Source organism: Arvicola amphibius, chromosome 6 (assembly GCF_903992535.2).
Source record: "Arvicola amphibius chromosome 6, mArvAmp1.2, whole genome shotgun sequence".
Lineage (NCBI taxonomy): Eukaryota > Metazoa > Chordata > Mammalia > Rodentia > Cricetidae > Arvicola > Arvicola amphibius.
The window spans coordinates 10834152-10857037 of record NC_052052.2 but is presented as its reverse complement, the minus strand read 5'-3'; the positions used below and the strand labels follow the sequence as shown (position 1 = coordinate 10857037).

The 22886-nt window shown below is 51.0% G+C and overlaps 1 protein-coding gene across 1 annotated transcript in view; it reads right to left on the bottom strand.

Annotated features, from left to right (window-relative positions):
* The window catches only part of Fhad1 (forkhead associated phosphopeptide binding domain 1), a 110404-nt gene that overhangs the window by 2392 nt on the left and 85126 nt on the right, over window positions 1-22886 (bottom strand). Inside the window, exons 23-31 of the mRNA XM_038334024.1 lie at window positions 22654-22813; window positions 22229-22346; window positions 16221-16350; window positions 15528-15655; window positions 11913-12008; window positions 11264-11484; window positions 10302-10467; window positions 5732-5800; window positions 2714-2767 (exon numbers count right to left, since the gene is read on the bottom strand). Coding sequence (XP_038189952.1) covers window positions 2714-2767; window positions 5732-5800; window positions 10302-10467; window positions 11264-11484; window positions 11913-12008; window positions 15528-15655; window positions 16221-16350; window positions 22229-22346; window positions 22654-22813 — 1142 coding nt within the window. The remainder of the gene's footprint in view (window positions 1-2713; window positions 2768-5731; window positions 5801-10301; window positions 10468-11263; window positions 11485-11912; window positions 12009-15527; window positions 15656-16220; window positions 16351-22228; window positions 22347-22653; window positions 22814-22886) is intronic.

The window sequence follows — 22886 nt, the reverse complement described above, 5'->3', positions numbered from 1 at the left end:
TGGCCCTTGAATATGTTCTGAGAGCCTGCATTTAGAATTTATTCAGGGGAGGAAAGCAGGTACAGAAGGCCACTCAGCCACTACTGACATGACACCTAGGGAGGAAACAACCAAACAGCAACCAAGATCTGTTCTTCATGCTTCTTTCACTGGGGGCTTCAATAAAACTGCCACCTGTAGGTGGTTCCCAAATGTCACTGCTCCAACCTGTTGTGGCACCAGAGCCAGAAAGATGTTTATTAAAAATAGAGTTCTAGATCCAGGTGGTGCCACCCCCTTGTCTGCCAAGAGTGGGGAAAGAAGGGACTTTTGGTGTCTATTTGGCTTGACAAGGGAAGGGCCAGCAGAAGGCAGGTGTTCTCATGGACCTGTGCAGAGGAGGTAGCTGCCAACTTCGGTCTGGCTCATGTAAACAGGAAAGGGCAGAGCCCTGGCAGAGCCCAGCCCGAGATGGCCTCCAGACAGACAACACCCAGTGTTCAGTCTGCCATTTTTGGGATCACAGTCCACACCCTAAGGGACAGAACCCAGGCGGCAACAGCGCTGCCCAGGTGGAAATTACACACTGGGTCGGCTTTTTCTGGCAACCGCAAGGCCAAGCCGTTCTCAAGCAGCCACGGATGCCTTAGCCATCTCCCCTCATGCCTCTGTGGCCTCAGACTGGGTGGGACCCCTTGAAAGAGGCTCTGGAGCTCTGCCCACTGACCTTTGCCTCCCCAGCCCTTTGACCAAAGTAATTATTAGCCCTTGCATTCGCTTAACAAAATAGTTCCAAGGCTAAGCGAGGAAGGCTTATGAGTGTTCTGATCTGGTTCCTTTGACAACCCTTCATTCATTATTACCCCTTGCTGACACTGTGGATGTCTTTCCCTATGCTCTCTCAACTCTATGAAAATGTCATGTATGGTATTCATGCATGCATATATGTATTATGCATGTGCACATATATACACACATCAGTGCTAAGAAAGTTTGTGTATTTTCATGTATGTGATTTACACATAAAGAATTTATGTCTGCTCCCTTGGAGGTGACATTGCCCCTTTGGGGGATGTACAATTAACCTCCACACCTGCCCTCATTTGCCACATCCTAGGCTCTCAGCTCATATCTGTCATAAGGTGGAACCTGGGGTAAAGATATTGAAGAAGAGACTTTTGGTCTTTAATAATATTCCTTATGGCCGGGAGATGGTGGTGCACACCTTTAATCCTAATACTCAAGAAGCAGAGGCAGGTGGATCTCTGTGAGTCTGAGGCCAGCCTGGTCTACAGAGTGAGTTCCAGGACAGTCAGAGCTACACAGAGAAACCCTGCCTTGAAAAACAAAACAAAACAAAACAAAAAACAAAAAAAGTCCTTTATGACCAAGTACAGTGGCATATACCTCTATACTAGGGGACAGAGGCAGGCCAGATCTCTGTAAGTTCAAGGCTAGCAGGTATATATAGTGAGTTCTAGGCCAGCCAATTACATGGTGAGACCCTGTCTAAAAAACAAAATAGTTCATTATATAGAATATATGCTTTTTCCAATGTTAATTTTGTTGTTTTAGAATAATGTAGCCTTTCAGGGACCTGGGGCACAACAAAAGAGAAAGTATGGGGACACGAGAGGGAGAGGGACATCTCATCCAGAGGGTCTGAAGCCTCTCACAGTGGAGACGCGTGATTCCCTTACTATAAAGGCTGCTGACCTAGAGTCAATAGTCCTAACGTTAAATAGACATCTAATGTTAAAGCGGTTAAAAGCCCGAGTGTGTCTGACCTGGGGTGGGGCTCACACTTTCCCCAGACACTGCCTGTGACTTTCAAACAAAACTTAACTCTATTAATGGCAGAGAGCCCACCTTCTGCACCCCTGTAGGCTAGACTTCAACCGTGTCGTTTGTAATCCTGTCATTTGCCTCTCTGGGATGACCCAGTGATAAGATAGTCAAGCCAACCACTGCCCAGATCCTGCACCGCACGCAGGGTCAGAAAGCACAGGGAGAACCTTGACTCTTCCCTGAGAAGCCACACCCACACTTGAGTATGTCTGACCTAACCCTTGTGCTGAAACCTACATGAAACTCTCTGTACTAAAATCGAAAATCTCCAATTCTGCTTAATAAACTGGCTTGTCTTGAAGTGTTTTGATGCTCTGAATCCTGGTTTAGCTTAAGAGAACTCTTCAGGCTGTCGAGGGTGATTCTGTGTGTGTGTGTGTGTGTGTGTGTGTGTGTGTGTTTGAGCACTGAGGCCAGGCCATATTGGGGTGGGGGGGGGTGCTATGCCTCCTTCATTTGCACCCCTGAAACACTGACAGATTTACCTCCCCTTTCGTGTACAGAGGAAGTGCGTCTCTCCCCAGGCTTCCACAAGCTCGCCTCTGCTTTCAGCAAGGCAGAGTGCGGATTCGGGCGATTCCAGGAAGGACTGGATCGCAACTGCGATGGTTTGGTCTATTTAAAATGTCATAGTCTTGATTCTCAGCTCTTAAAAAAGAATATTTTAGGTGGTGTTCTCTCGAATTGGAGAGAAATGCTTACCGGAACTGTGGTAAGTTTACAGGCCCGGAATACCCAATATCTCCTCATTAACTGTGTGACTGGGGACACCTCGGTCTCTGAGCCTCAGACCCTTCCTCTGTGGGTGAGGTTAACCCCCACCCCAGAAGTGGGGGAGATGCCATGCCGCTGCTGAGGCTAACCGGTTCCTCTCTTTCCTGCTCACCTGGAGACTGGAGGTCTGCATCTTTCTCTTGACCACCTCTACAAATATGCGTCTCTTTAACACAAAAAAGGATAGTGACAGCATTTAGTATAGACTTGCATTGCCTTTTGCGTCAGGGAGAATGGATTCCTCTCTATTTTAAGATGCTGTTCGTTCGGAATGTTGGGCCTGTTTTTTTGGAAGGGGGGCAGGAAGTGACACATTCGCTTGCAGTAGGGGGGTGCTGCTTTCGGAGTACGGGGCTCCTGCGTAACCAGTTAGGGATCTCTAATTAGATTCTCACTAGGAGGAGACTGGCTGACTGAGGGCTGAGGGCTCTCCCGGAGAACATAGACCCTTTTGAGGGGGCAAAGCCTTTCAGTACAGCAGGACAGAGGGTTCAGGGGGCCATACGGTGTAGGCCTAAGGAGACCACAGTGACTGCGCTGCTCTCTGGGGATCACCTTTTGGGAAGCCACTGCCATCCCAGTCCTGCAGGCTGTTCAGATTCAGAAGTGTCAGCCCTGGTGTCTTCCAGAGCCTACCTGGGGTAATTCCCGGAAGAGAGACCCTTCAGAGGTTCAGGGGTACCAGAGGGAGGGGGCAAGCTGGGACCTCCTGGTCAGATGTCAGCAAGTAAACCCAAGGTACTGTTAGGGACAGGGAGTTCCCAGAATGCTCGGAACACCCTAAAGATAGCCACCTTTAGGGCTCTGGGTGGAGGGAGAGGAAGAGAGATTGGGTGAACTACGGACCAGGAGCCTGGGTCCTTTCCTAAGAAGCTTGGAAGGTGGTGGCAGATGGACTTTTGGGCTTCTGTTCTTGTTTCACACGTTTCTCAGAGAAGCTAGAAATCCAGCATATCAAGACATTACTTAAAAAAACACCACCACCCAAACCGCAAAGCAAAATACATTCCATGAGTCAGCTGAAGCACACCTGCGGGCAGCTATTGGTGACAGCTCCTTCTGGGTCTCCCACCTTGGCACCAAGCTGGTGTCCAATCAATACTCAATGGTGGACTGCCAGAGAAAACGGTGCCCAAATCCGTCCCAGCTTCGTAATGAAAGCACACCCCTATGAAAATATATCCCTTTTCCAGAGTTTGGGATGTACGTAGACTAAATTATTAGTTGTTGTTTATCTGAGTTCAAAAGGCAGAGGGCATGGCTCTGTAGTAGAGCATGCTCCCAGCAGGCAAGCAGCCCTAGGATCTATCCCCAACACTGCCGAAGAACAACCCCCCCATGAAATTCAGCTGTAACTGGGTGTCATGTTTTATTTTCCCCTCCTACTCTGGCAGCCCCACCAGGCTCTCCCCAAGCCCCACGGAGGGAGGGAGTGGAAACTGTCTCCTGGGACAGGCAGAGTGAATGCGCATGTCTCTCCCTTACTCTCCAAACAGCTGTCCCCGGAACTCTCTGAGGCCTGAATTTAGCTGGCAGCTGCCCTTTGGGTATTTGGTACTTAGGGGGCCTTGAGCTTGCAGTTGTTCAATATTTATCATGTCGGGGCTGGAGAGATGGCTGTTAGGAGATCGGACTGCTCTTTAGGGGACTTGAGTTTGGTTCCCAGGGTACCTGTTAGAGGCTTAGGACCAACTGCCTGTAACTCCAGCTCCAAGATATCCCATGCCTTCTGGCCTCTGCAGGCAACTGCACATCTTGGCCCGCCACACACACACACATACACACACACACACACACACACACACACGAACACGCACACACACACATACATGCACGCAGGCACACACGCATGCACACACATATGCACACATGCAGACACGCACACATACATGCATGCACACACGCGCACACACAAACACGCAAACACACACTCACTCCCCCCATGCACATGTGCACACATGCTCACAAGTGCATATGCACACACAGGTCACAAACCTGGCTTAAGGGGCCTAGGCTTGGACAATGACCACTATCCAGAGTCTGCGGTATTATAAAGTGGCTATTTAAAAGCTCCCTTTTTCTTTCTTTCTTTTTTTTAAAGTACTGGGGATGGAACCCAGGGCTTTTCATATGCTGGGCAAGGACTCTACCACCAACCTGCAGCCCCAGCCCTGGTTTGGGTTCCTTTCTCTTTCCCTGTTTTCCTGTTTTCTCCTCTTTCTGTAGCAGAACCCTTTACCCAATTCAACCCCCACGAGTATGTGGCATAGAAAATATATATAGCGAAGCCACTCTGGCTAATGTGGGGTCGGAGGTGTCAAGCGTCATCCTTCCCATGGAACCCAAGGACTCTGAGGAACCCTAGCTCACTGCTCTGGAATCCTTTTGTGAATGAAGGCCAGCTGGCAGATAGCCATGCCCTGAAGGGCAGAGCTGGGGAGCTGGACTCAGGGGTGGGAGGACATCAAGAGCTGCTGTCAGGTGTGTGACTCCGTGGACGCGGGGTTGCTACTCTTGGGGATGTGGTCCATTATGCCACAGGAGACCACCCCTCCAGGGGAATACGCCGGATGGTCCTTGTTCTGAGGACACTGGGAACCACTCATGTACTGTACTTGGGGATCAGTGTGAACTGGGGATCAAATGGGATGGATCCCCGCTTCCTGGCTGCCAGGAAGCCCGGAGTGAGGTGAAAGTTGATGCAGGTGTGAGGGCTGATATAGTGGGGGACTTTCATCTCCATTCTGGGTCCCGCTTTGTACCCCCTTGCCCTTCATCCTTTAGGATGGAGGTCCTGGGATACCCCCACTCTCCCCCTTTCTTCTTTTCTCATGACTTAGCCTCCAAATCCCCAGGTCATTCAGTGTCCAAGATGTTTTGTCCCATCAGTCAAAATTGCCCTGGATTTTCTTACACTTCGGGACCCTGGGCTAGACACTTGCCTGTCTCCCAGGTCCTCTGTCCTAAGTGCCAGGAGGCAGTGGGCAGGGTGAAGCTGGGAGGGAGAACGGGGAGGGGTGCCAGTGTCCCTGGGCAGGGTGGGCTGCTGTTCATTGCTGCGGGGCTCTCACCCTTGCCAGGACAGGCTACTGGGCCCAGGGCTGCCCGATCTCGCCGCTTCTCTTCCTACCTGCCTCTCATTGTCTTTGAAGGGATGGCTGCAGGACGCCTCTCTTTTCTCTTGAGCCTCGACTCGATCCTGAGCGAAAATATCAGGTGAGGGAAAGAGCGTTTAGTCCGTCCTGTTCCAGCCTGGGGTATACCTAGGAGGGCTTCTGGGAGATGCTATGGCTCACTGCGAAGCCCGGCGCTCTCAGAAGAGACACGTGGGAGGGTGGAACCCCTTCTTCAACTCTTTCCACCCATCTTCCGCACCAGGTATCTGCAACTTAGGTTCCGGCCTCCATCCTCTGGCCCTCGATCCATTCCCATCCAATATACCTACTGACTTCTTTCATTTTTTTTTCATTTAATTTGTTTATTTATTTAGTGACTGTGTGAGCCATGAGCTCATGTGGCGGTTAGAGAATCACTCAAGAGAGCCTTTATTTAACAAGCCAGCCTTGCTTGCCCAACGTCTGCTGGTTTCTACTCTGGCCCACAGTGGGCCAGAGGCAAAGAGGATCTGGACCATATCTGGGCCCATGTCGATCTTAGAAAGAAGTGAATTAATTAAACAGAATAAGGATGATGGCAGTGACCAAAGGTATCACTGGACATCCTACTTGCTCTGGCTTTACGCCGGCGCTCTGGTTGAGTTGAATCCCACGGGCCACACCCTGTTTATATTCTCATCCTGAAGACACGGCAGGGGCTGGGGGCTTCGGCCTAGCTGAGACTGCTCCTAACAGCAGCGCCCGAGCCCCCTGGGCTGGGATTTGACAGGCTGGAGCCTGGAAAAGGAGTGAAGTTTTCTCCCCTGGCTAAAGCAGCCACTGGTAGCAGCTGTTCTCACATTTCCAGGCCTGACAAAGCCCGGGAAAGGGCTCACAGGCTTCTCAGAGGGCAGCTCCCGGGTGTTCAAAAGCTTTCTATTGAAAATTCCCATCTGAGCCATTCACGGAAAGTATCTGCTCTTTCTTGGCTGAGGCCCCAGCTGCATTCACCAACTAGAAAAGACTGCTTTACAAAAGGGCTGCCAGCCCTACGGGAGCAGGAAAAGCCTCAGGGTTTGCTGGGCTCTCAGCTGTGCAGGGGCAGAACCAGCCCCAACCGTCTGGAGTTGCTTTCTCTCCCTGTGACTGAGTTTTCTGGGGTGCTGCCGGCATTCTGCCATATACCCTTCCCCACTATCCTGCAAAGTGGGTCCTGTTTGCCGCTGCCGTGGCTGAGAAGCCAGAGACGTGGATGGTCACCTACTTGTCACTAGGTCTCAGAGGTGACACAGACCCTATGGTTTGACTCCAAAGTTGACCTCTTCATTCTGAGACAGGCGCCTTATCTGGGAATATGGAAACGGAACAGGACTGAGCGTAGCCAGGGACATTGTCATGGTCCGATTGTCCCACAGAGAGAGCTCTGAGGTCCCAGGCTGTGTGTGTGTCCAGGACGGGGGTTTTCTTAGTGTTTCATTGCACAGTTGAAGGTGTTCGTCTATAGACAGCCAATCCCCCCTCAGAGAGACAAACAGTGAATGCTGTCCCTCATGTGTGCTTCCCGGGTTTTCTGTAGACACAGATTATAAAATCATGTATGTTTATATGTCATGAGAGTAGGACCAAACATGTCTAGGGGACCAAGGGGCTTGTGGGATTGAGAAAAGGGATTATGGGAGAGAGTGTGTGCATAATGTATAGCATATATGTGCAGGAGAGTGTCCTCACGTAACCAGGTGCCATGTGCAAGGCCTATACATCAATGAAAAGTTAAGAAAAGAGAAAAAGAGTGTATGCATGTACATGTGTGTGTTTTGTGTGTGCGCGCGCATGTGCGTGTTTGTGTGTGTATGCGTGTGTGTATTCGTGTGTGTTTTTCTGTGTATGTGTGTGTCTGTGTATGTGTGTGTGTGTATGTGTGTGTGTGTGTGTGTGCCTGTCTGTTGTGGAGCAGCGTGGTTCTGAAGCTCCAGACAGGAAGTTTCCCTCCCCCGGGCCCAACCAGTCCATCTTTATAATATTACATAGGAGATTTTGAAAAATGTTACGCCTCCTTGAGAAAAAATTAGATGTAAAAATTTTCTTAAAATATTGATTTTCCTTTAAGACCCCTTCCCTTAAGAACAGGGTTTCACCAGGCGGCGTCAGACTCTCAGGGAACATCTGCCCTGCCTCCTGAGTGTGGGATGAGAGAGGTGTGTTATCACACTTCATTTTTTTTAAGTAAAAATACACTCCTAGGATGGACAGATGATTTAGAATTTCTATTTCCTTAGCAAACAAGAGTCTCTGACAATACATAGAGTCATAGGCCTGTTATGACAAGCAGGGCCCTAGAGTGACACCCCCACCACCCTGGCAATCGGGAGTGTAGAGGTCACAGGGGCCGTGAGGCCGAGGGCATGGTGGGGGCTCTGTTCTGTTGCTGGGCTGCCTAGCATTGCGGCCCTTTGTCAGTCTCCGTTTTCCTCTGAGCCTGCTGCCCCAGGATGAGCCCCTTGCAAGCTGCGGAATGCAGCAGGTGCAGGATGGAGTAAGCGCGCCCAGCAGCAGGCACACGTGACCCTGGGTGGAGCGTGACGTTTATCAGCTCGATGTGGCCTTGCTGCAGCTCCATCTATCTCTCCAGACTGTAAAACCTGAGAATTTGCAAGGCTCCAGCCCTAGCTCTGCGGGGACCCCTGCTGCAGGTTCAACTGGACCGGTTCAGGTCACCCATTTGCAGGATGTCTGGTGCCAACGGGTTGGCCGGCTGCTTTGTGTGTGAGAGGGAGGCGGCTCATGAATAATTCATGCCGCTCTGATTATGCAAATCTCCAAGTTCGTAGATTTTTTTTTCAGCCAGCACACCACAATGGGCTGTTGGAGAGGCCCTCTGAGGTCCTGTTATGTGGTTTTTGAGTCTGATCTCGAGGACCTGGGTTGCCAAGTCTCAGGGGGCACCTTGGTAAGAAGTGGGCACCCTGGCAAGTTCAGCTTCTTGTCATTGCTTCAGCTGCCCTGGCAAGACTCAGTGCAAAAGGCCCCTGTGATCTGCCTAGGGTAGCCCCTGGCACACACATGTGGAGGCTTGTGATGTTTAATTCAAAAGGATGAGTGTGCAAGCAGTGTTTGGGGCTGCTTTCTCTGCTGGGCAGGGCTGGGCTTCTCCAGTGACTCTGCCCCTGCCCCCAGTAGAGCCTCCTGGATGGGGAGGGGCATCTTCTTTTGATGTCCTGGCCTCCTCAGAGCTCACCCCAGCCCCACAATGTTACATCCATGTTGAGGTACACAGAAGAGTCATGTGTATGTTTATGCCAACACAGACACATACACTGTTACAGTCACACATATACAAGCATGTCCATTGTCATGAATATTCGCATACTTGCACACAGTCATATACATGTAAACACTCATATATTATGTATATATGCATATATATGTGTGTGTGTATACACACACGTGCACCCACACATAAACATGCAACTCCAAAGTTGAAAAAGATAATAATTACAAGGGGAATCCTGGGGGGAGAGCCCAGCATACAGTACAGGAATCAGGGGAGACGCCTGGGGCCGTGGTGCAGCCACTGTGTGAACCTGGGTCAACCTCTCAATCCTCTGTTTTTACTGTTTTTTTTTTTTCTTATTCTTTTAGACAGGGGCTCATCTCATGTGGCTCAGGTGGGCCCCAAACATGGCTATGCACTCTTAACCCTCCTGTCTCTCTCCTCCTGAGTCTGGGCTGGCTGGCTATGTACTCTTAACCCTCCTGTCTCTCTTCCTGAGTCTGGGCTCACAGGCAGGCACCACCACACCCAGTTTATGCAGTGTGTGTGTGTGTTGGGGGATCTGATCCAGGGCTTTGTGAATGAATGCTCGGCAAGCACTCAACCAATCGAGCTACATCCCATCCCCAGCCTGGTCTCTCAACCCACCAAGGCACCATTTCTTCATCTGGAAAAAAAAAAAAATCAGGGCCACCGGGAAGGCCCTTTGATGACGCTAGCTAGTATACGGCCACGGCTGTAAAGCGCAGACGGAGCGCTGGGCCTGGCCTATGGAGGGTCACGAAGAGATGGTGGCTGTGTCAGTCTGATCCGAGCCTGAGGTCTGTTCTGTCCTAGCAAGAGCTGAGGGGGCTGCCGCGGTGGCTCAGTGGGTGAAGGTGTCCACTGCCAAGCCCGACATCCTGAGTTTGATCCCCAGGACCCACAGGGTAGAGGGAAAGAACTGGCTCCTGAAAATTGTCCTCTGACACCCACATGTGCACTGTAGCACGTGCACGCCCATGCACAGACAGTGAAATAAACAGATGCAGTTAAAAACAGCAGCCAACGAGCTTAAGAACCTGCTTGACATCTCAAAGCAGGTGGTGGAGAGCGGACCGCTGAGCCCAACTAGGTTTGTGGGCCGGAAAAGCCATTCTGCCACCTTCTGCACTGTGGGGGTCTTCCTCGGATTGTTATAGCATTTCCTTTTTCTTTTTGAGGCGGAGTTTTCTGTGTAGCCCTGGCTGTCCTGGAACTCACTCTGTAGACCAGGCTGGCCTCGAACTCACAGAGAGCCTCAGGCGTGTGTCCCCCACTCCCAGCTGCCCTTTCTAAGGGGCCACACGGCTCACCTTCTGCTGCCTGAAGGCCCTGTTCAGCCTCCTTTCCTGGTACAGTTGCTGCTCTGTGCGCTCCAGGGCCTCCTTCAGCAGCGCCTTCTCCTCCGTTTCTTTGTAGACGTCATCCTCCAACTTTGCCACCTGTGCCTGGTACATCTGGATGGACACTTTGCTCTGCCTGGGTGCGTGGAGAGACAGAGTGCCGTTTCCCCTCAGCGTCCCCACTCGTCATCAAGGCCCCAGCCTCTCTAGATCCTTCCATATGGAGCTGACTTGGGGACGAGAGTGTAGAACTCACTGGACGTGGACGGCATTGGACGGCTCAAGATGGCTGGCCTTTCCAGTGCTCTAGGGTGTGGGTGGGGACCTGCAAGTCTGTGTGAAATCAAGGTTCATGTGTGTATAAATGTGGGCACACATGTGTGGAAGCTGGAGGATAAACTCAGGTATGGGCCCTTGTCTTGTTGAAGGCAGGATCCCTCTGCTGCTTTTCTGTTTTGTATGCCAGAACAATGAACCCCATTTCTGCCTCCCATCTTCCCACAGGAACACTAGAACTATAGACACCCCTAGTACTGTTCGTATATGGATCCTGGGGATTCAAACTCAGTTCCTTACCATTGTGGGACAAGTGCTTTTGCCTATAGAACCATCTCAAACCTTTTGTTATCTTGAGACAAGGTTGCATGCTACCCAGGTTTGCTTTGAACTTTCTGTGTAGCAGAAGATGGCCTTGTACTCCTGATCCTCCTGCCTCTGCCTCCTGAGTGCTGGGATTATATATGTGAACAGACTCTGTGCCAAGTTTTATGCACTGCTGGGGATGGAACCCAGGGCTTAACGCCTGCTAGGCTCCAGGAGGTCATGTCCCCCAACTGGTGTTTTTTCTTAATCTGCATCCCGGCCTCTGACTTGTCCCAGCCCAGGCAGAGCCTTGTCCATGCTGAGGCAGGGACCACACGCAGTGGCGGTACCTGAGCTGCTCCAGTTCCAGCTCGCATCCTCGCAGGAGTTCCTCTTTCCTCTGAAGTCGGTTCTTGAGCTGAGTGATCTTATCAAACACCAGGTCCAGGTCCTTCTGCCGGAGGTGGTTGATCCGCTCACGCTCTTTGGGCGAGAGGTGTTTCAAGTTCACATGGCCGGACATGTCCTTGATGTTCATCAGGCTGCCAAGCGTCTTGCTCATGTCTATGTACTGCAAGGAGATGGATGGGGTGCTGGTGAGGGCAGTGCTAGGGGCTGCCTGGAGGCCATCGGGAGGCTGGCGTTGACTCTAGCGCATTCTTTGCAGCTGGAGGAAGCAAACCATTATGTCGGAAGTGACTGCAGTCAGGTCTTTGATTTCCCCCACAGCCATGTACAATAAGTCCTTTCCGGAACCGGTGGAGATTGACAACAGACTTTAACACTCATTCTAATGATGGAGCTTTCAAGGAATTGGGCTATGTGTTGATTCCTGACCCATGCTGGGTAGCAGCCGGGTCTGGCCGAGTTATTAGAATGGCTCAATAAGACTCAGAGGTTAATACTTAGTAAACGGCCCTGTGGTTAATGGTGATGACATGTGGGGACCAGTGCTGGGCAGAAAGGAAGGGGAAGGGTAGGTACGGCGCTTGCACACACCAGCTTCTCGCTGAGTTCTAAGGCTTCTGCAGCATCTGTTTTCATGGACTTCTCAACGGCCAAGTTGGAGGTCGAGCTGAAAAGGCCATTCTGAGGCTGCAATGAAAGAGAAACGAACATGCCCTTGGCGGTCTGTTGGTGTCAGCCATGGGGAAGCTAGGACCCTGTGTGACTGTGGAAGAGGGGTCCCACAGGTTTCTTATCTCTATTCCTGACCATCTAGATGGAATTATTGGTCATTGGCTTTGCTATATGTCTGCCAGTTTCTCCTCTGATGTCTTCCCTCTAGAACAGCGTCTCTCAGATGGGTTAATTTTGCACCCTATTCTAGAACAGCGTCTCTCAGCCAGGTTAAGCTTGCACCCCACTCCAGAACAGCGTCTCTCAGCCGGGTTAAGTTTGCACCCAACTCTAGGACAGTATCTCTCAGCCGGGTTAAGTTTGCACCCCACTTTCCCGGGCTGTTAGTGATGTTTGGGCTCATCTGAAGAGGGTAAGCACTACTGGCATCCAAAGGGAGGATGATGAGGTTGCCACTAAACCAGACAGTCCCCAGTCAAACTGGCCTGGAGTCATCTGACCCTAGATATGGTGTGTGTGTGGAGACGGAGGCCAGTGGCCAACCTCACGTGCTATTTCTCAGGAGCTGCCGTCCTCCATCTGGTTCTTTGGTACAGTGTCTCTCACCAGGTCCTGAGGCTTGCTGATCCCCAGAAATCCTTCGGTCTTTACTTCCCCAGCACTGGGATTTCAAGAGCACACTACGGTGCTCGGCTCTTTTCTTTTCGGGACAGGGTTTCACTGTGTACCTCTGGCTAGTCTGGACTCACTCTGTAGACCAGCCTGGCCTCGAACTCACAGAGGTCCACCTGCCTCTGCCTCGCAAGTGCTGGTATTAAAGGTGTGCACCACCATGCTCCCCCCTTTTTAATGTGGGTTCTGGAGATCAGACTCAAATCACCATATTTGTGTGGCAATTACTTTACCAATTAAAGTATCCCAGCCCTTGACCCAAATATTGTGCCAATGTTGAGAAGCCCTGGCCTAAGTGACAAGCTCCATAGAATGGGGACCATGCTGCTGTCTGTGTGTACCCAACTCCTGTGCCTAGCATGGCAGTCACTGGTCACACAGTGGCACAAGATGTGCCTGAGGAATGAATGACGGCTACACAGGAACAGTGTGTTCTCCTTTTGTTAGAGGAGCCTCATTTTCACACGACAGAAACGAGTCCTTCAGAAGGTGTGGCCCCAGTGTTCTCTGGGTGGGTGAGGCTCCCTTGGACCATTTCCTGAGATGATGTAGGCTGGGTCATCCAGCTGTGAGCTTGCTGTGCCCCGCATCAGCCAGCTGGCCTCTGGAAGCTCCTACTGGAAGCGTGGGACAGAAACCAGGCCAGGCAGAGAATGTAGAGAGCCTTGAGCAACTGTGACACGCACACCTCGTCAGGACCCAAGTGGACCCTAGCATTCAGAAGGCACATCACGGGCATCTTGGTTGGTCCTTAGCATCTGCAGGTGCTGCCAAGTGACCCCTGGAGATCAAAACAGCACCCAAGAAAACCCTGACCGCAAAACCAGAAAGACTTGACAGTGGTAACCGTGGTTGACAATTGGTAAGAGGAGACATGGTGATATATTGAAATAAGAAAAGATTGTGTGTGTGTTGTACACATACATGTGATATGTGTGTTGTGCACATGCATATGGTGTGTGTATGTGTGAACACACGAATGATGTATGTATGTCCAGGTGTGTATAACCCAATGATGTATGTATGTCCAGGTGTGTATAAACCCATGTGTGTGTGTGGAGGCCAGAGGAGGTTGGGTGTCCTGTTCTGTCACTCTTTGCCTTATTCCCTTGAGACAGCATCTCTCACTGAACCTGGAGTTAGGTTGGCAAGACTCAGTGATAACCCTGTCTCCATCTCCCATAATGCTGGAGTTAGAGGTGGGTGTGTGGCCACACCCCACTCCTTCCATGGGCACTGGGGATTTGAACTCAGATCCTCATGTTTGAAGAACAAATGCTCTTACCCATTTAGTCATCTCCCCGGCCCTCAGGACTTTGAAGATGACAGTAAACTGTGCAGAGTCCTCTCCACCCCTCTCTGGGACACGCCCCCTTTTCATCCTTCTCTGCAGACTGTCAGAGTGCCAGAGCCACACAGCCAGGGACAGAGTACAGGCTCCATCCTTCTGTATCTCTGTGACCTTGGATGAGGCACTTGGCTTCTGATACCTTAATTCTTCATCTGCAAAATAGGGACAGTGGAAATGCGACAGCCCAGCTGCTGCGAGGATTCACCGAGCATCTGAAGGGCGCAGCTCAAGCTCAGCACACGGCAAGCGCTCCATCCGTGCGGGCTTCCCTTCCTTCCTACTCCTCTTAGAATTCCAATTGCATCCAACCTTGGAGGATCAGGGCTTTGAAAAACGGAGTTGGGAGGTCCCCTGCTGTGTACTGGCAGTAGAGGGTCATCCTCAAGGGGACTGGCCTGTCTGGGAAGCAGAGTCAGGCCATGAGATCTAGCTGACCTGCCATCTGGAAGCTGTCCCTCCACACCCAACCCTGGAGACAGGGTGTGTGATTTTTATTAAGAAAACTAGCTCACTTCAAATGCATTCACATCCAATGCTGGTAAATGCCCCGAAAGATAATTAAATAGGATATTGGTTCAGATAGGATAACTCTGGTGTTCATTTTAGAAGCTTCCACGTGCTTTATTCTCAGTGTGTCAGCCAGTATGTCATTGGTGGGTCCTGCAATTGACACTGACCTGAGCTGTCCATTGTCATGTGTCCATCAGCTACTTAGTCTAACATCCTTTAGGTTGTAAGGTCACTTTTAATGTCACAATCACTCCCGAGAATCTTGTTATCTAAGGTCCCACTCCTTCCTTGGGTAGTATTATTTAGGAATAACAGCTACTTATTATTTATAAATTCTGAGTCAGTCTCTGGCCAAAGCATCCGTAGAGTTACCTTGATTTTTGTTGTTGTTGAGATGGTCATAAGTAGCCTTGGTAGACCTAAAATTTAGCCTGTCGTCAAGCGTGACCTGTACCCCTGATATTCCTGCCTGTACTCCCGAGTCCTGGGACTACAGGTGTGTGTGTTGCCACACCTGGCCCTCCTTTCAGGGTTTCGTCAAAGCCTTGCTGGGGGACACACAGCATCCAGGCTGGACCCCATCACAGGACCCTCTGGCTCTCCCATCCCAGTGTCCTTTCGCTTGCATGTGTTCATGTCTTCGGGTTACAGGGAACAGCAGACTTTGACAAACTCACTGCATAGTCTCATGAATCAGCCTGTTGGACATTTTCCGCAGGATGTCACATCTCATGGGAAAAGGAGGAGTCCTTTGTGCTTCTGTGATCAGTGTGGCTCAGAGTCAAAGCAATGACAGACTATACCGTGCAGATGGAGGCCGCTGTCTGTGCCAATATCCAGTGACTCACTGGCCGGTGTATGTAGACAGACACCTGCTTATCAGGGAGGCCCTGGCCCTGAACCTCCAACACACTGGCTTGCAGCTCAGCTCACATCAGCCCTAATGCCTAATGCCCGCCCTCTCATGTCAGTCACTGCAGAGATAAACGATTTTTGGTTACCGATCGGATCTCTATTCTTGAGAGAGTTGTCAAGTCAGGCTTTGCGTCTAATAGTATTTTCTGTACATTTTTTTCCATTCTGAGAGTCTTTAGTTCTAGGAACGATTCATTCGCATGGTCCTTATGATCTACAAAAGAAATAATTTAGACTCAGGAAGACATCATTTCATATCATCGCTGTAGCTATGGCTACGGGACAACTTACCACAGGACCGTTTTTTTAATCCTCACGACCTCTCTGGCAGATGAGGAAACCAAGGCCTAGAGAAATTAAATGATTTGCCCAAGGCCACACACTGTGTAGGAGGCTTTGGCCACAAAGCTGTCACTGCAGAGGTGAACGTCCCCTAAGGCCTTTCAGGTGCAGAGATGAGGATGGGATTTGTACTGGGACGCCTAGTGCTCAGTGCCTTGCTTGGCCACCAGCTGCCCATTCGGAGCCAATGCCAGCCTTTCTGAATGAGGCTCTCTAAGAGGCACCCCGGGGCTCATCTTCAGGTAGCCTTAGACTATGACAAAGTGTTCCCACCAGGCCACAATGAAAGAAGGAGGACGACGACAGTGAGCTTTTGGTGTCCTATTTATTTAACATCAGGGCCTGCACTTGACTCTGAGGCGGGGCCTGGCCCATCACTGTTAGTGTAATCCAGGCTCTGGGGCCCCCAAGCTGGGACTAAGGAGCAGAGAACTTACTGGAGGAGTTGGCCTTCTCCAGTTCTTTGATTCGTATCCGGAGTTCTGACAAGGCCTTTCTCTGGCGCTGGATGACTTCCTCGTGCCGAGACCCTTTGCACTTGGCCCCCAGGTCACTGAAGGACTGCTCCTAGAGACAGGGTGGCACAGACAGCGGCTCCATAAGGGTCCAGATATTTCCCTCAGATCCCCGGGGACATGAACAAATACCACGAGAGCTTCAGCAGGGAAGGGATTTACATTTTTCATCGCAAATATCAAGTCCCGTGTAGGAGGATTTCTGACTCCTCTTCCTACTTAGTGGTACTATAAATAAAAACACCCCCTAGACTCTGTCTCTGTAGCCCTTATTTCTTCTTCTAATGGTCTTTCATGCCTGTGGCTTCTTAACTTTTTTTTTTTTTTGAGACAGGGTCTCTCTACATAGCCCTGGCTATCCTGGAACTTACTATGTAGACCAGGCTGGCCTTGAGATCAGAGCTCTACCAGCCTCCCGAGTGCTGGGATTAAAGATGTGTGTCACCCTACCCAGTTTTGGGTCTCTGTTAGTTAGAAATCTGATTTTGTTCTGAATAGTAACTTTTCCCCCCTGAGACAGTGTTTCTCTGGCTGTCCTGGAATTTACTATGTAGACCAGGCTGGCCTCAAACTCACAGAAATCCACCTGCCTCTGCCTCCCTGAGTGCTGGGATTAAAGGTGTGCACCCCAATAGTACTTTTAAAAAAGAATTATTTTTATTACTATTAAAATTGTGTGTGTGTGTGTGTGTGTGTGTGTGCGTGCGTGCGTGCGTACATACACGTGTGCATGTTCAGGTGCCTGTGCAGGCCAGAGAAGGTGTCAGGTCCCAAGGAGGTGAGGATGCAGGTGGTTGTGACCTGCCTGATGTAGGTGCTGTCATTAGAATTCAAGCCCTGTTCAAGAGCCACATGTGAACTTAACTGCTGAGCTGTCTCTCCAGCCCCTCCAGTTCAACTTCTGTGTGTGTGTGTGTGTGTGTGTGTGTGTGTGTGTGTGCATTTTTACTGTTTTCTTTCCCTTTTTCCCTTCCGTGTTGCTGAGGATGGAACCCAGGCCCCTCGCACAATAAGCTCTCACTTTGCTGCTCCAGCCCCAGAAGGGCATTTTAGGTGAGACCTCGCGAGGCTTCCTTTTACACTGGTTACAAGGATGGTTTTCTCCTCTCTACTTGGGAGTACTGGACAGCCTGAACTTGGCTGGTCTGGAGAGACCTGTCTCTGAGACTCCAGGATCTCTAGATCCTGCAGCAGGTACAACAGGACGTTCTATAACAACAGAACGTTCCATGCCTGCCTCACACAGTATGGTAGCTGCTGGCCACATGTGGGTCCCATGGGACCGTTAGAGACCAGACTGAGGCTTCCTCAGGGCACAGACAAGGAAGGTCATTGAAGGTCATGCTCCGAGGACACGCACCCCAGTAAGGCAGAGTGCTTATTGAGTGTACACAAAGCCCAGAGCTCCATCCCCAGCACTGTATAGACTGGGTGAAGTGACACTCGCCTGTGATCCCAGCACTTGGGAGGTGGACAGGGAAGGATCAGAAGTCCTTCCTGGCTACAGAGTGAGTTCTAGGCCAGGCTGGGTTACCTGAGACCCTGTCTCTGTTCTCTAGTGGATCATTCATTCACTCCGTCCGCACCTCAGACTGCTAGGCTCGCACTAGGCTCTGCGGCTCCGTCAGTGAGTGGCACTGGCAAGTCTCGCTGTCTTGGGTTTTGTACCCCAGGATGAGGGGACAGAAAGTAGGGGGGAGTACATAGGGAGAGACATAGCGGGCATGGACAAATGATAAGTGGATAAGTAAGTAGGGTGGGCCTGGGATGGGGTGCTGAGAGCAGATTTCTCTTTGACAGTTGCTAGGGGAGGGCCTCCGCCAAACTGGCAAGAAAGGGAAAAAAAAACCAACGATCTCTTTTTTATAACTATTTTTAAAGCAGCAACTTTTGGTTCATTTTAGATTACAGAGATAGATACCGAAGACAAATATATATCACGAGGTGAACTGAAATTATGAAAATTTTATATAGCTAGGCATCTCTGTCTCTATTCCTTTTTTAAAAATGTTTTTCCTTTTTTAAATTTTCCTTTGAGACAGGGTCTCACATAGCCCAGGTTGCCCTCAAACTGTCTATGTAGACATATGCATATATATGTATAAGGTTCTATGTATGACCTTGAACTCCTGGCCCTCTTGTCTCCACCTCCTGAGTGCTGGGATTTCAGACATGTGCCGCTGTGCTCAGTTTGTGTGGTACTAAGGGATGAGTGCGAGGCTTTGTGTGCCCCACAAGCTCCCTACCAACTGAGCCACACGCCCAGCCCTGTCTCTGTTTGTAGATGTATACGCATGTATCTATCAATCCATTACCAGCTACCCATATTCTCATTCATATTCATTGCCCTCCCTGCCCCTCCCCTGTGCTAGATGCTATTCCAGGCACCTCCATCAAAGACCCAAGCTGAGCCCTCCCGTGGATCTGAACTCTGTGCACCAGACGGATGATGCACGGTTCAGCATTGCGCACACCCTAGCATCAGCGAGAGAGAATCCACCCACAGACAGAGCAGAGGCCAGGGAAAGAGAAGCATTTGCTCTTCCCCCCGCTGACTCTGGTTGCTTCCTTAAGGCCAAGAGGATGATGGGTCCCAGGCTCCCTGCTAGTCACACTGTCTCCCTGTGTTTGTGTGTGTGTGTGTGTGGCGGGGGTGTTCAAGGCCCACAGCCTCCTTCAAGGGGCTCAGCAATGCTGTCCGAGGCCTCGTGGGAATGCTCCCCTCCCCGTGGGAATGCTCCCCTCCCCTTGACGTTTCTGACACTCACACTGTTTCTTCCTTTTGGCTCTGCTCTAAATTTCCCCGTGGGGTCCTCTAACCACCAGCTCTGAGAGAACCTGTTTCTTATGATGCTCGTATCTATTGTTCTGTCAGGGTTTTTGTTTTGTTGTTTTGTTTTGTCACTGGGACTCATCTGGGAAGAGGGAACCTCAGTTGAGAAAATGTCTCTATCAGATTGGGCAGATTGATGTGGGAGGACTCAGTCCATTTTGGGTAGCGCTACCCCTGGGCAGGTGGTCCCAGGCTGTATAAGAAAGCAGGCTGATGGGCTGGAGAGATGGCTCAGCAGTTACGAGCACCAGCTGCTCTTCCGGAGGACCCGGGTTTAATTCCCAGCACCCACATGGCAGCTCACAGCTGTCTGCAACTCCTGTTTCAGGGGGATTTGATGCCCTCATACGGACATACCTGCAGGCAAAACACCAATGTACATAAAATAAAAATAAATTAATAATTAAAAAAAAAAAGCAGGGTGAGCAAGCCAGGAAAAGCAAGCCAGTAAGCAGCACTCCTCTGTGGCCTCTGCTTCACTCCCAACCCCCAGGGTCCTGTGTGCCCTGACTTCCTGCGGAATGAGCTGTAAGCACTAAGATAAATGAGCCCTTTCCCCCCCTAAGCTGTTTTTGGTCAGTCTTCATCACAGTGATAGAACAATCTCAAGTCCTGCCCTAACGGCTCTTCAAGCTGCTTGGCCTCCCTCATCCCTAGGATGGTTTGTTCTATACTGGCTACTTTTTTTTCTTTCTTTTTTTTTTCTTTCTGTTTCCTCCCTTCCCATACACAGGCTCCAGGAGGGCAAAGCACGGCCTCCCATGGAGACCTTGGTCCTCCCTGGCCTGAGCATGCGCTCGCTGACAGCATGCATGCACAGTCTGGAAGGAGTGAGCAGCCTTCCCCAGCTTCTAGGATAGTGCTGGGACTGCCGGGTGGGTGAGGGGACCTAACTGGTCTGGTGTATTGTCCCAAAGCTGTACCACCTCAGGGCTTGGTTCTGCAATGGTCTCAATCATCTGCCTGAGGGCATGCTTCTCCCAGAAGGAGTCACCCGAAGGCTCCCTCTTTCTGGACAGGAGCGGGAGATGCTGCGTTGGGGCAGAAGGAAAGGCTCAGCAGCCAGGCCAGACTCCCCTAGGCTTCTGCGCGCTGGGAGAGGAAGCACCATCACCATGTGACCTCTCCTAAGGCTCCTCTGGGAAATCTCTCACTGAGGGAGGACACGGATTCTTTCTCATACAACTCTTGAGCCCTCTGACCCTCTCTGGCTTCAGAAACAGGAAGTAGCCTGGGCAAGGACCACTGTTCCAAGAAGGGATGCTTTTTGCCTTTGATCTTGCATCCTCCCCACTCCCCCTCATTAACCTCAGCTTGGAGACAGACACTAAAAGTCACCATTCAACAGGTCTCCCCACGGAACACATGTGGGGCGTGTGTGTTGGGGGGGTGAGTATGGGTAGGGTACCTGTGAACCATTTCCTGTCTAGCACAAGGCCTGATCCACAGCAGGTGCTCAGTGGTGGCCGTGGGTCAGAGCCTGCTTCTAGAACTCAGGATTTCAACGGGAGTGATGGATATTTTCTGCTGCCCAGCTGAGTTTCCAGCCACCTGGGCCATTGCACTCCTCCTCCTGGTTGCCCTGAGCAACTGGAGCCCCTTCTATTAAAGTGCTCTGAAGGACACTCAGTGCCAGGGACAGCTGGCTGGACCTCAAACGCTTTCATCCTGGCTGCCTGAAGCCTGGGCTCGCTGCTGTCTGGCAGGGGTAATGTCTTTGTTGACATATTTGGCCTTGTTTCTTTGGCAGATGACTCATTCTCTGGTTTCTCAAAGTGGAAAGAAAAGGTTGTTCTGGACTGGACTCTAGGAATCGGAGGCCTCGAGGAACTAATGTGCCCTACAGTCAGCCTACTAGGAACAACGGCAAAGGCGATGGCACCAGGCATGGGGCAGAGTGTGAGCATCAGCTTTGGGGACCATCTGATGGAGGCTGTTCTCACTCAGACATGCTTCCCATTGGATGAGCATCTGGGACTCCCGGGCCGTCACAGAGGGAGACCTTATCAAGCGACTGCCATGGTATGTGTGTGGGGGCTGTATGCAGGTCACATTAACTGCATGGTTCTCTGGGAAGGTCATTTGGTTCTGTGCCACACAGTTTAGGAAGCCCCTTGGCCCCAGCAGGTTCACAGCCGGGCGTGAGTTCTACACAGGGGCAACTTACACTAACTACAGCACCAGGTTAAGGGAGACACAGCTGAACTCCCCATCATCTGGGGACGGAGTGGATAAAACAGACACAAAATGGAATTCTAAGCAGCCACTTAAACAAACAACGTGGACTTTTACAGACTTGGCTGAGAAGAGGCCATCGAACAATGTCTGTGAGCAGGGGAGATGGCGTATTGGGCAAGCATCGGGGAACTGAGTTCAGATACCCAGCACCCATTTAAAAAGCTAAGCATGGCTGCATGCACTTGTAACCCCAAAGCTGATGGGGACGGTGGGGGGTATGGAAATAGGAGAACACTGTGGTTTGCTCACTAGCCCTGCAGGAAAAATAAAATGGTACACACCCTGGGTTGGGCAAGGGACCCTATCTCAGGGTAATAAGACAGTTTGGGCCAGATAGCTTATAGCCAGTGTCCTCCTTCGGTATCCGCACGTGCATATCACACACAAACACACACATGAGCGAGAGGAACAAATTGAAGAATTAGCAGAAATTTTTCTACCATACGTGTTTGTGGGTGTGCAGAAATAAAACGTATTCCCAACCACCCTTTGAAGTGGGACTCTCTTATTCTCAAAGGCAAGAACTGGGGTGCTGTGATTTCCCCACGGGCACAGGCTTGCTATGCGTGGAGGGGTTGGCATTCAAGCCCAGGCCAACTTGCTCCAAGGCGGATAGCCAACCACTACCCAACTGAGTAGTTTGAGATTGTAGGAAGACCTTGTGGCTTCAGAAGAGAGAGCTGCTGGCCCTGTCTCCATTGTTGATAGTGTAACCATGGAGACTGTGACCACGGGGCAGCACTCTGTCCGACTTTGCCATTCCATGTGAATGAGCACTACTTTTAGGAGCCATTAGCCCTTGGGCCTTTGGTTGGTCGCCAACCCAGTCCTGCCTGGAGCCCCAGCTCCAGACACTGACCTCTTGGAGACTGGAGAATGTATCCTGATGCACTGGTTCTATCTGCAGGGAGATGTCACACTTGGGGGTCGGAGTCCTTGGCTTCTGCTCCGTGCTCAGGTGGGGTCTATGGGAAGCCCTGGGATAGAGAGGGACATCGCGGGTGTCAGAAAACTCGGGGACCTTTGCATCCCTCCGTGACCTGGAGGTAAAAGCTATTTTCATAGGTGACTGAATTCTTTCAGTCTTCCTGCGTTTAAGCTGAGCCCTGCGGCCCGGGAGAACGCCCGGTCCAGAACACAGCGCAGCCCTGTTTTAATTAATGGGTCTCCGAAGCAAAGAAACACCACCACTCCCTCACCCATCCGATCCCACCACCGTCTTCTGAGCCCTCTCTCTGTGCCAGGCGCCTTGGGGTGGTCATGCCACAGGGGCCCTTCTCACACCTGAGCGCCTCCCTGAGGACCTTCAGTTCCCTGTCTTTCTTCTCCACCAGGCCACTTGTCTGTGCCACCTTCACTTTGAGCATGCTCAGTTCGTTGTTCTGCTGTTGCACCAGGGACACGTGTCGCTCCAGCTCCATCTTCTGCTTCTCACTTAGCTCCCCTGTGGTGACAGACGTGGTGTGGTGAGCGGTTTTCCTCCTCCGATCTCTGTCCTGGCCTATCTGACAGCCCTA